Genomic DNA, 13,257 nt, shown 5'->3' on the forward strand with positions numbered 1-13,257 from the left:
ATATCATTTGTTCCCAATGTGATTTCTTTCCCAGATATATTGTGAATATCCTTATTTCCACCGTTACTTTTCACGTCTGAAATAGAGGTTGTAACTTCAGAATAGTGTTTTTGACAGTTATTTGGGTTGGTTGATCTTTCAAGAAGCACCTAATAAATAATTGGTCCAGTGCACACTATGCAATGGCTGAGGAAAACAAAAGTTTCTTCAGTTGGTATAAACAGTTCTTTTTCCTCCCCAGAAGCATTTCCTTCAGTCTTGGCTCAGTATAAAAATAGAGTTTCTATGGTAGATTAGTGTAAGGTTGATTTTCAAATAGAAAAGATTTACAGGCATGGGAATTAGAGTGAGTGCACAAATTCCTGGAAATCAAAGTCCTCAGCCCCCTTACAAGAGTCTGTCTCTTCTTTGATTATTCTTTTCTGCTTTTGCAGATGCAAATCCCCAAATTCAAAATTCCAACTTACCCAGAGAGTGTATCAGGAAGTTCTTTCCCAAACGGAAGTGTTTCGTCTTTGACCGCCCTGCAAGTAACAGAAGACAATTACTCCATCTTGAGGAAATACCAGAGAACCAACTGGATGGGAATTTCCAGAAGCAATCAAAAGTTTTCTGCTCCTATATCTATACCCATGCAAAGGCCAAGAGCTTAAAAGAGGGAATCACTGTCACTGGGACAAGTGAGTCTCCTTTGCTACAGCATGTCTCTCTGTGATTCACTGTGGGTGAGGAATGTGTGGTGGAGTTGAAGTTGTAAATGTACTCTGGGATTGTCAGTAATGGTGCTTTCTTCTTTTTTCCTTTATTAATTGTGTTCTCTATATAATTTGGAAAATCAGATATTCATTAAAATATGAATTTTGAGTTAAAATTTCTTCATTAAAATATCCTTGTATGAGGCTTTTTTGAAGCATACCAAATCTCATGAAACTATTGGGTTGCCCAGAATGTTCTTTCAGGTTTTTTAGTAAGATATTATGGAAAAACCCAAACAAACGTTTTGGCCAACCCAATATTACTATAAAGATATTTTAAGGATAGACATATTCATGGTAATGAACCACTGAGTAGATAAGTGTTTCTAGTGAGGATATACAAGGTATTCTGTGAATTTACATGAATCAATAATAAGTAGTAAGTCATGAATCCATGTAAACTCATTGAGAGTCTGAGAAAGAAGTGTAAATATAATCTTATGTGATGCTGGCTTCGTGCCCATGTCAGTGGGGCAGTCACATAATGCCCAGTGCTGAGATGGGCCTGCTTGCTTTAAAGTTTGTATCATGGTCTGGAAATTCTTGATGATATGTTTACATGTGGCACTACATTTTCATTTGCAAATAGTGCTCACAAAATATGCAGTTTACTCACATATATATAAGTTCTTTGTATTTTATTACAATGGGAAAAGTGTTACAGAAGAACTTTGAACATATTGTTTGAGATAATTTGGTGAATATTTTATTGTGATTAACTGAGAACTATCAAATAGAGTGCATAGGAGACACAGTAATGTTACTATAAGAAGTTATAGAAGGTGGAGGATACAATGATGAGGATAAGGATGAAGATGAGGAGAAGAAAGAAAACCTCAAATTCAATAAAACTTTAATAGTTTTAAGTGTACTGATCTAAAGTCCATAAAACGAGGGAGAATGTTCTGTTTCTTTTCGAAATATACTGTGTCATTCAGGGCTGGGAACTCTGGTGGAGGCCTACGTGTATGCGATCAACAGTGGATCAGTTCCTTGTCTGGAGAACGCGGTGACAATTCTGGCCCAGCGTGAGAACTCAGCAGCTGTGGAGAAGGCAGCTGACCACTACAGTGAGCAGATGACCAAGCGACTGAACCTCCCCACAGACACGCTCCAGGAGCTGCTGGAGGTGCACGCAGCCTGTGAGAAGGAAGCCATTGCAGTCTTCATGGAGCACTCCTTCAAGGATGAAAAGAAGGATTTCCAGAAGAAACTTCTGGTAATGTAGCCTAGAATATAGCCTTCCTGATACCTTTTCTTCTAAAAATGTACTTAGGCTCCTTCTTTTCACTTGTGGTTCACATGCCTCTCATTTATAAAAGGAGTTTGGATTCATGTGAAAGACAGGACTCTACAGGCTACATCCCATCCTTTGTTCTAAAAACTGGCCTCTTCATTTTCTACTGTAAACAAATTACCCTGTACTTAGCTGTTTAAAACAACACACATTTATTAACTCAAAATTCTTCAGGTTAGATCCCAGCTTAGGGTGTACAGGTGATATACTCTGTGTACAACAAGATGGGGTGGGGAGAAGGCTCAAATGGGCTTAATAATACTCCCAAGAATAAATAGTAAACAGTTTGTCATAGGATAAGAAGAATTTGATTTGAGCCAAATGAAGACTAGTGCCCTGAAGATACACATACAAGAAGCATTTGAATTGAGTTCCACTGGACTCCAAAATGGGGATGGGGTTGGAGGGGGGGTTGCTGCAAGACCCTCAATATAGGCAAAACCCACAAAATTACCTGTATTATTGGTTAAGAATTAACAAAGTTAGAAAAAGTTGGAGAGAAGTAAGAGTGCTTGTTAAAGGATTGTTTGGAGTCTGAAACCATTGCCTATTTGCAATGGGATCTTTGAGACCATGAGTTTACAACTCCCAATTGCTATTATAGCAGATACTGTTTTGGGAATGGATAGTGGCATCCTTGAGTATGATAAACTTAAGAAGATTGAAGTTCTCAGTGATGCAGAAACATGCCTGAAACCACATCTACAATGGCCACCAAGCTCAGTTTTGAATTGCTGCACAAGTTATTCCATTTTGATTTTTAAATGTATTTCTTTAATGATTAAAGCAGATGTAAATGCTTGCTTGATAGGCCGCAAACAGGTTATTGTATTTAGCATAAAGTTGAATTTAAATCGTGTATAAGCCACACTGTCCTCCCCCTGTGCAAACATGTGAATATATCTTTCTTCAGCACTCATATTGGCTCTGGAAAACCACCCTGCTCCATCATTTAGCCAGCAATGGTGCCCTGTATTCCTCTTTTGCTGCTCATCTCTCTGATTACCTTTTCTGTCACCAAAAAAAAATGAATAGATGTGAAAGACTTATGTGATTCCCTATGGTAATGTCCACTAGGATCATCTCTACTTTTTAACGTATCCTATGCTATATAACATAATCTAAATGCTAATAGAGTTTTGCAAAGAGAACGCACTGGTCATAGCAAACACCCTCTTCCAACAACACAAGAGAAGACTCTACACAGGGACATCACCAGATGGTCAACACCGAAATCAGATTGATTATATTTTTGCAGCCAAAGATGGAGAAGCTCTGTACAGTCAGCAAAAACAAGACCAGGAGCTGACTGTGGCTCAGATCATGAACTCCTTATTGCCAAATTCAGATGTAAATTGAAGAAAGTGGGGGAAACTACTAAACCATTCAGTTCAGTTCAGTCACTCAGTTGTGTCCGACTCTTTGTGGCCTGGTGAACTGCAGCACACCAGGGTTCCCTGTCCATCACCAACTCCCAGAGTCCACCAAAACCCATGTCCATCCAGTCAGTGATGCCATCCAACCATCTCATTCTCTGTCGTGCCCTTCTCCTCCTGCTCTCAATCTTTCCCAGCCTCAGGGTCTTTTCAAATGAGTCAGCTCTTCTCATTAGGTGGCCAAAGTATTGGAGATTCAACTTCAACATCAGTCCCTCCAATAAACACTCAGGACTGATCTCCTTAAGGATGGACTTGTTGGATCTCCTTGCAATCCAAGGGACTCTCAAGAGTTTTCCCCAACACCACAGTTCAAAAGCACCAATTCTTTGGCACTCAGCCGTCTTTATAGTCCAACTCTCACATCCATACTTGACCACTGGAAAAACCATAGCCTTGACTAGATGGCTTTTGTCGGCAAAGTAACGTCTCTGCTTTTTAATATGCTAACCAGGTTGGTCATAACTTTCCTTCCAAGGAGCAAGTGTCTTTTAATTTCACGGCTGCAATCACCATCTGCAGTGACTTTGGAGCCCAAAAGAATAAAGTCAGCCACTGTGTTCACTGTTTCCCCATCTATTTGCCATGAGGTGATGGAACCAGATGCCACCATCTTAGTTTTCTGAATGTTGAGTTTTAAGCCAACTTTTTCACTCTCCTCTTTCTCTTTCATCAAGAGGCTCTTTAGTTATTCACTTTCTGCCATAAGGGTGGTGTCATCTGCATTTCTGAGGTTATTGATGTTTCTCCTGGCAATCTTGATTCCACCTTGTGCTTCCTCCAGCCCAGCATTTCTTATGATGTACTCTGCATATAAGTTAAACAAGCAGGGTGACAATATGCAGCCTTGATGTACTCCTTTCCCTATTTGGAACCAGTCTATTGTTCCATGTCCAGTTCTAACTGTTGCTTCCTGACCTGCATATAGGTTTCTCAAGAGGCAGGTCAGGTGGTAGGGTATTCCCATCTCTTTCAGAATTTTCCACAGTTTATTGTGACCCCCACAGTCAAAGGCTTTGGCATAGTCAATAAAGCAGAAATGGATGTTTTTCTGAAACTCTCTTGCTTTTTCGATGATCCAGTGAGGTTGGCAATTTGATCTCGGGTTCCTCTGCCTTTTCTAAAACCATTGAAGTATGACCTAAATCAAATCCCTTATGATTATACAGTGGAAGTGACAAATAGATTTAAGGGACTAAATCTGATAGACAGAGTCCCTGATGAACTATGGACAGAGGTTTGTAACATTGTATAGGAGTCAGGAATCAAAACCATCCCCAGGAAAAAGAAATGCAAAAAAGCAAAATGGTGGTCTGACGAGGCCCTACAAATAGCTGTGAAAAGAAGAGAAGTGAAAAGCAAAGGAGAAAAAGAAAGTTATATACATTTGACTGCAGAGTTCCAAAGAATAGCAAGGAGAGATAAGAAAGCCTTTCTCAGTGATCAGTGCAAAGAAATAGAGGAAAACAACAGAATGGGAAAGACTAGAGATCTCTTCAAGAAAATTAGAGATACCAAGGGAATATTTCATGCAAAGATGGGCTCAATAAAGGACAGAAATGCTATGGACCTAACAGAAGCAGAAGATATTAAGAAGAGGTGGCAAGAATACACAGAACTGTACAGAAAAGATCTTCACGACCCAGTTAATCACAATGGTGTGATCACTCACCTAGAGCCAGACATCCTGGAATGTGAAGTCAAGTGGGCCTTAGGAAGCATCAAGACTATCAAAGCTAGTGGAGATGATGGAATTCCAGTTGAGCTATTTCAAGTCTTAAAAGATGATGCTGTGAAAGTGTTGCACTCAATATGTCAGCAAATTTGGAAAACTCAGCAGTGGCCACAGGACTGGAAAAGGTCAGTTTTCACTCCAATCCCAAAGAAAGGAAATACCAAAGAATGCTCAAACTACCACACAATTGCACTCACCTCACACACTGGTAAAATAATGCTCAAAATTCTCCAAGCCAGGCTTCAACAATACGTGAACAGTGAACTTCCAGATGTTCAAGCTGGTTTTAGAAAAGGCAGAGGAACCAGAGCTCAAATTGTCAACATCTTCTGGATCATCGAAAAAGCAAGAGAGTTCCAGAAAAACATCTATTTCTGCTTTATTGACTATGCCAAAGCCTTTGACTGTGGGGGTCACAATAAACTGTGGAAAATTCTGAAAGAGATGGGAATACCAGACCACCTGACCTGCCTCTTGAGAAACCTGTATGCAGGTCAGGAAGCAACAGTTAGAACTGGACATGGAACAACAGACTGGTTCCAAATAGGAAAAGGAGTATGTCAAGGCTGCATATTGTCACCCTGCTTATTTGACTTATATGCAGAGTACATCATGAGAAATGCTGGGTTGGAGGTAGCACAAGGTGGAATCAAGATTGCTGGGAGAAATATCAAAAACCTCAGAAATGCAGATGACACCACCCTTATGGCAGAAAGTGAAGAAAAACTAAAGTGCCTCTTGATGAAAGAGAAAAAGGAGAGTGAAAAAGTTGGCTTAAAACTCAACATTCAGAAAACTAAGATGGTGGCATCTGGTCCCATCACCTCATGGCAAATAGATGGGGAAACAGTGGAAAGAGTGACTGACTTTATTTTTTGGGGCTCCAAAATCACTGCAGATGGTGATTGCAGCCATGAAATTAAAAGACACTTGCTCCTTGGAAGTAAAGTTATGACCAACCTAGACAGCATATTAAAAAGCAGAGGCATTACTTTGCCAACAAAGGTCTGTCTAGTCAAGGCTATGGTTTTCCAAGTGGTCATGTATTGGACTATAAAGACGGCTGAGCACCGAAGAATTAATGCCTTTAAACTGTGGTGTTGGAGAAGACTCTTGAGAGTCCCTTGGATTGCAAGGAGATCCAACCAGTCCATCCTAAAGGAGATCAGTCCTGGGTGTTCTTTAGAGGGTCTGATGTTGAAGCTGAAACTGCAGTACTTTGGCCACCTGATGAGAAGAGCTGACTCATTTGAAAAGACCCTGATGCTGGGAAAGATTGAGGGCAGGAGGAGAAGGGGATGACAGAGGATGAGATGGTTGGATGGCATCATCGACTCAATGGACAGGAGTTTGGGTGGGCTCCCCGAGTTGGTGCTGGATAAGGAGGCCTGGCGTGCTGCAGTTCATGGGGTCACAAACAGTCGGAGACGACTGAGAGACTCAACAGAATTGAAAGACATAATCAGTGTTCAACTTACTTACAGGTCCAGGAATGTGAATACCAGGGAGAGAATTCTTGGTGATGATACTTCTGCTTACCATTGCCATATTCATGAAAACTTTGTCTTTTAGTCTACCTTTGTCAATTCTCCCAGTTAAAAAATCTCTTAGAGGACAATCAGATCAATTATAGTTTACAAGTACAAAAGTGAAAAATAAGGTTCCTATATTTTCGTACACTGAACCCCTCAATGAAGCAAGAATTCAGAAAGAGTTCAAAATTCTGTTGGGTATACTTAACTCATTAAGTTAGGCAATTGATTAGCTATGTATTAATAGATATCTTTATCTATAGCACCTAGTTTGCATAGGAAGCCCTACTTCAAGTCATAATTGAGCTTTCCATTTTTCATTGTTGATGGATGGATCACAATTAATCCTATTACTGTTAAAGAACAATGGAATTCACAGCTACCAATCTGTCAGTTCACAGATACTGAGACTAAGCCAACAGAGTTAAGAGACTTCCTATAAGTCACACAAAGAGTTGGTCAGATCTAGAACTAAAACTGGAGAAGGCAATGGCACCCCACTCCAGTACTCTTGCCTGGGAAATCCCATGGACAGAGGAGCCTGGTAGGCTGTAGTTCATGGGGTCGCAAAGAGTCGGACACGACTGAGCAACTTCACTTTCACTTTTCACTTTCCTGCATTGGAGAAGGAAATGGCAACCCACTCCAGTGTTCTTGCCTGGAGAATCGCAGGGACGGGGGAGCCTGGTGGGCTGCCGTCTGTGGGGTCGCACAGAGCCGGACACGACTGAAGAGACTTAGCAGCAGCAGCAGGAGAACTAAAACTAGTCTCCTGACTCTGTATCTATTATTCTGTTTCTCATGTGCCCTGATGTTGTGCGACTGCTTCCTTCAAGAGGATCACAGTTGGACTTTCTCTTCTAACAGCTTCTTTCTATTGAATTTCTCTTCATTTCCTTGACAGGTCATGATCAAGAAAAAGAAAGAAACTTTCATGCTGCAAGATGAAGAAGCATCTGTCAAGTATTGTCAGGCTGAGCTTAAGAAGCTTTCAGACCCCTTGATGAAGAGTATTTCCAAAGGAACTTTCTCTGTCCCTGGAGGACACCGTCGCTACTTAGAAGCAAGGAGCAGGTTTGAAGAGAACTATAAACTCATTCCCAGGAAAGGAGTTAAGGTGAGGAGTAAGGGGATTGGGAAAGAACAGAAGATTGGAGTCAAAGGGTCTTGGCTGGTTCTTTTGAACCATTTTTGTAGAGAAAGCAGAGCATGGTGGTAGTTCTACACTTTTAGCTTTTATAGCCATAATTTGGCAGCTGCTTGGAGATCCGGGTTCAATCCCTGGGTTGGGAAGATCCCCTGGAGGAGGAAACAGCAACCCACTCCAGTATTCTTGCCTGGAGAATTTTAAGGAGAGAGGAGCCTCATGGGTTACATACAGTCCATGGGCTCACAAGGAGTTGGACATGACTACGTGACTAACACTTTCACTTTCTTAAAGACAGGATCTATTATCAAGAATCTAGATGAAAGAGAACATTCCTTTCTATTAGCAAAGACTGTGATAGGTTTTGAAAAAACACTAAATCAAAAAGATACCAGCATCCCAATGTTCATAGCATCTTTTCTTACAATAGCCAAGACATGGAAGCAACATAAGTGTCCATCAACAGATGAACGGATAAAGGAGATGTGGAGTGTGTATATACAGGAATGCTACTCAGTTATTAAAAAGAATGAAATGTTGCCATTTGTGGCAACCTGGATGGACTTGGAGGGCATTATTCTCAAAGAAATGTCAGACAGAGAAAGACAATACTGCATGATATCACTTACATGTGAAATCCAAAAAATACAACAAACTAGTTATAATTGAAAAGAAGACTCACAGGTATAGAGAACAAATTAGTGGTTACTAACGTGGAGTGTCATCTGCATATCTGAGGTTATTGATATTTCTCCTGGCAATCTTGATTCCAGCTTGTGCTTCTTCCAGCCCAGCGTTTCTCATGATGTACTCTGCATAGAAGTTAAATAAGCAGGGTGACAATATACAGCCTTGATGTATTCCTTTCCCTATTTGGAACCAGTCTGTTGTTCCATATCGAGTTCTAACTGTTGCTTCCTGACCTGCATACAGGTTTCTCAAGAGGCAGGTCAGGTGGTCTGGTATTCCCATCTCTTTCAGAATTTTCCACAGTTTATTGTGATCCACACAGTTGAAGGCTTTGGCATAGTCAATAAAGCAGAAATAGATGTTTTTCTGGAACTCTCTTGCTTTTTCGTCGATTCATGGGGTTGCAAAGAGTCGGACATGACTGAGTGACTGAACTGAACTGAATGTGGATTGGGGGCAATATAGGAGTGAGGGTGAGAGGTACAAGTGACTGGGTGTCAGATAGGCTACAAAGATATACTGTAAAATACAGGAAATATAGCCAATATTTTGTATTAACTATAAATAGAGTATAACCTTTAAAAATTGTGTAAAAAATAAAATAATAAAATGTTTAAATGAGTAACCCCAAAATGGACTTTCTGCAAAGTGTAGGGAAAATTAAAGAAAAGTTGTTCTCAAGAAGCTTATGATCTTACCTGAGGACACATAAATAGCCATTGGATATGGTAGCACAATGATTATCACACAGGTACACACTGATAGAGATAGTGACAGGGACGATTGCAGTGGTACTGATGGTGATGACTGACGTATGTGGAGCACTCACTACTTCAAGTGTACTTTAGGTGTTTTGGTTAGACCATCAATTTAGTTCTCAGAATAATATAGATTAGATACTGCTATCATCTTCATTACAAAATTGATAAATATGACATAAGGAAAAGGAACTACGTTACCTAATGTCACATATCTATCAAGTGGTAGTGCTGATAGGGTAGCTGTTAGTTCTTGGCAGCCATTCAGAACTCAGAATGAAGCTTAAGAAAACTTCCTGGAGAAAGAGGCAAAAGCTACAAGTTGAAATGTCAATAAACGATAACTTAATAAAGAAAGGGTTGGTGAGCATGAGTCAGAGGGAAAGCAATGTGCAGGTAGAGGAGTTGCAAACAATGGAGGATGGGTGTTTTTACAACTGCACATAATTCCGGCATCTATAACCACTGTGGGGTCTGAAGAAAGGTGAAGAATTTACAGAGTCAAACCTGGAGGGTCGTTACTGTTGTTCAGTCACTAAGTCATGCTTTACTCTTTGTAATCACATGGACTGCAGCCTGCCAGGCTTCTCTGTCCACCGTATCCCTGAGTTTGCCCAAATTTATGTCCACTCAGTCAGCAATGCTATCTAAACAGCTCATCCACTGTTGCCCCGTTCTCCTCCTGCCTTCAGTCTTTCCCAGCATCAGGGTCTTTTTCAGTGGGTCAGCTCTTTACATCACATTGCCAAAGTATTAGATCTTCAGCTGCAGCATCAGTCCTTCCAATGAATATTCAGGGTTGATTTCCTTGAGGGTTGACTAGTTTGATCTCCTGCTGTCCAAGGGACTCTCAAGACTCTTCTGCTAGGTGGGTCATAGAGGATCCTGCTGTGATTCATGTTGGAGAGTGTTTTGCCTATGTTCTCCTCTAGGAGTTTTATAGTTTCTGGTCTTACCTTTAAATCTTTAATCCATTTTGAGTTTATTTTTGTGTATGGTGTTAGAAAGTGTTGTAGTTTCATTCTTTTAATGAGATGGATGAAACTGGAGCCCATTATACAGAGTGAAGTAAGCCAGAAAGATAAAGACCAATACAGTATACTAACACATATATATGGAATTTAGAAAGATGGTAATGATAACCCTATATGCAAAACAGAAAAAGAGACACAGATGTACAGAACAGACTTTTGGACTCTGTGGGAGAAGGCGAGGATGGGATGTTTCGAGAGAACAGCACTGAAACATGTATATTATCTAGGGTGAAACAGATCATTAGCCCAGGTTGGATGCATGAGACAAGTGCTCGGGCCTGGTGCACTGGGAAGACCCAGAGGGATCAGGTCGAGAGGGAGGTGGGAGGGGGGATCGGGATGGGGAACACATGTAAATCCATGGCTGATTCATGTCAATGTATGACAAAACCCACTACAATATTGTAAAGTAATTAGCCTCCAACTAATAAAAATAAATGGAAAAAAAAAAAAAAAAAGAATCTTCTGCAGTACCACAGTTCTAAAGAATCAATTCTTCAGTGCTCCACCTTCTTTAGGGTGCAACTCACACATCCATACATGACTACAGGAAAAACCATAGCTTTGACTGTATTGACCTTTGTTAGCAAAGTGATGTCTCTGCTTTTTAATATGTTGTCTAGGTTGGTCATAGCTTTCCTTCCAAGGAAGAAGCATATTTAGTTTCACTTTTGCACTCACCATCCACAGTGCTTTTGGAGCCCAGGAAAATAAAATCTGTCTGCTTCCACTTTTTCCTTTTCTATTTGCCATGAAGCAATGGGACTGGAAGCCGTGATCTTAGCTTTTTTTAATGTTAGGTTTTAAGCCAGCTTTTTCCACTCTCCTCTTTCACCCTCATGAGGCTGTTTAGTTCCTCTTCACTTTCTGCCATTAGAGTGGTATCACAGGCATATCTGAGACTGTTGATATTTTGCTCAGCAGTCTTGATTTCAGCTTGTGCTTCATCCAGTCGAACATTTCACATGATGTACTCTGCATGTAAGTTAAATAAGCAGAGAGATGATATACAGCCTTCACATACTCCTTTCCCAACTTTGAACCAGTTTGTTTTTCCATATCCAGTTCTAACCGTTGCTTCTTGATTTGAATACAGGTTTCTCAGAGGACAGATAAGGTGGACTGGTAATCCCACCTCTTGAAGAATTTCCCACACTGTTGTGATCCTTACAATCAAAGGCTTTAGCATAGTCAATGAAGCAGAGGTAGATTATTTTCTGCAATGCCCTTGCTTTCTCCATGATCCAACAAATGTTGGCAATTTGACCTCTTTGAAACCCTACTTATACATCTGTAAGTTCTTGGTTCATGTACTGCTGAAGCCTAGCTTGGAGGATTTTGAGCATAACCTTACTAGCATCTGAAGTGAGTGCAACTGTGTGGTAGTTTGAACATTCTTTGACATTGCCCTTCTTTGGGGTTGGAATGAAAACTGACCTTTTCCATTCCTGTGGCCACTGTTCTTTTCCAAATTTGCTGACGTAGTGAGGGCAGCACTTTAACAGCATCATCTTTTAGGATTTTAAAGGGCTCAGCTGGAATCTATCACCACCACTAATTCATGGTAATGCTTCCTATGGCCCGTTTGACACTACAGGATGTCTGGCTTTAGGTGAGTGACCACACCACTGAGGTATCCAGGTCATTGGAACCTTTCTTGTATAGTTCTTCTGTGTATTCTTGTCACCTCTTCTTAATCTCTTCTGCTTCTAATTAGGTCCTTATCACTTCTGTCCTTTATCATGCCCATTCCTTGCATGAAATGTTCCCTTGATCTCTCCCATTTTATTGAAGAGATCTCTAGTCTTTCCCATTCTATTGTTTTCCTCTGTTTCTCTGTATTGTCCATGTCAGAAAACCTTCTTATCTCTCCTTGCTATTCTCTGGAACTCTGTATTCAGTTGGGTATATACTTACCTTTCTCCCTTGAGTAGGGAAAAGTACTAGGCCAGTGAGATATGGGTTAAATCAAATCCCTGATGTTTACACAGTGGAGGTGACAAATAGATTCAAGAGATTAGATCTGTTAGACAGAGTGCCTGAAGAGCTATGGATGGGGGTGTGTAACACTGAACAGGAGGTGGTGACCAAAACCATCCCAAAGAAGTCTGTAGGTTCACTGAACAATAATTTCCCCAGGAAGATACTATATTGATGTTGCCTGACAAGTCTTTGCTCTTTGTTGTTTCCTCAGGCAAACCAGGTCCTCCAGAGCTTCCTGCAGTCACAGGCAGAAGTAGAGGCAGCCATCCTGCAGGCAGACCAGGCCCTCACTGATGCGGCCAAGGCCATGGCAGGTACAGGGGAGGACTGAGCTCTCAGAGGGGAAGGTGGTTCCTGTGCTGCCCTTAGACAGGTTGGGAGCAAACACTTCCTGGAACCAGAGCTTCCTCTTCTTCTGTGGAACCTCTCTGCTACATGTGGAAATAAACAAGGGAGTTTGGGTTGTATGTACATCCAATCAGTGTGTCTACATCATATACCAAAGCAGGTTGTCTGATGTGGTAGCAGGAACAGTCAGACTCCTTCCCACCAATTTAATGTCATTTTAGTCTTTGAGCTCAGGAAGGTATAGCTCAGCATAACTGTTTTTTGTTTAAAACTCTTGTGAAACAGAGGAACGTACCAAAAGACAAGCAGCAGAGATGAAACAGGATCTGCTAAAACAGGAACTGAATGATAAGAATAAAAAATTGGAGGCCCAAGAGAGAAGCCACGTGGTAAGTATAGCCCAACTGATACATAAGTTCATGATGGAAAGAGAAAACCTTCTAAAAGAGCAGGAAGTGCTGGAGCACAAGTCTAGATGGGCATGGGCAGAGTCTGATGGACAAAATGCTAGTTTCTCAATAATAAAGGGACAGAAATATGAC

At 40.9% G+C, this 13,257-nt stretch overlaps 1 protein-coding gene across 3 annotated transcripts in view; it reads left to right on the forward strand.

The window, feature by feature from the left end:
- LOC122676930 (guanylate-binding protein 6-like) overlaps nucleotides 1-13,257 on the forward strand; it is a 33,193-nt gene that overhangs the window by 15,788 nt on the left and 4,148 nt on the right. For all 3 annotated transcript variants that reach the window (XR_006335668.1, XM_043876531.1, XM_043876532.1), the window contains 5 exons: nucleotides 435-680; nucleotides 1,694-1,974; nucleotides 7,660-7,872; nucleotides 12,579-12,681; nucleotides 13,001-13,104. Coding sequence is in view for 2 of the 3 variants with exons in the window: in XM_043876531.1 (XP_043732466.1) it covers nucleotides 435-680; nucleotides 1,694-1,974; nucleotides 7,660-7,872; nucleotides 12,579-12,681; nucleotides 13,001-13,104 (947 nt within the window). In the remaining variant the exon portion in view is untranslated. The remainder of the gene's footprint in view (nucleotides 1-434; nucleotides 681-1,693; nucleotides 1,975-7,659; nucleotides 7,873-12,578; nucleotides 12,682-13,000; nucleotides 13,105-13,257) is intronic.

This window comes from Cervus elaphus, chromosome 20 (assembly GCF_910594005.1).
Source record: "Cervus elaphus chromosome 20, mCerEla1.1, whole genome shotgun sequence".
Taxonomy (NCBI): Eukaryota; Metazoa; Chordata; class Mammalia; order Artiodactyla; family Cervidae; genus Cervus; species Cervus elaphus.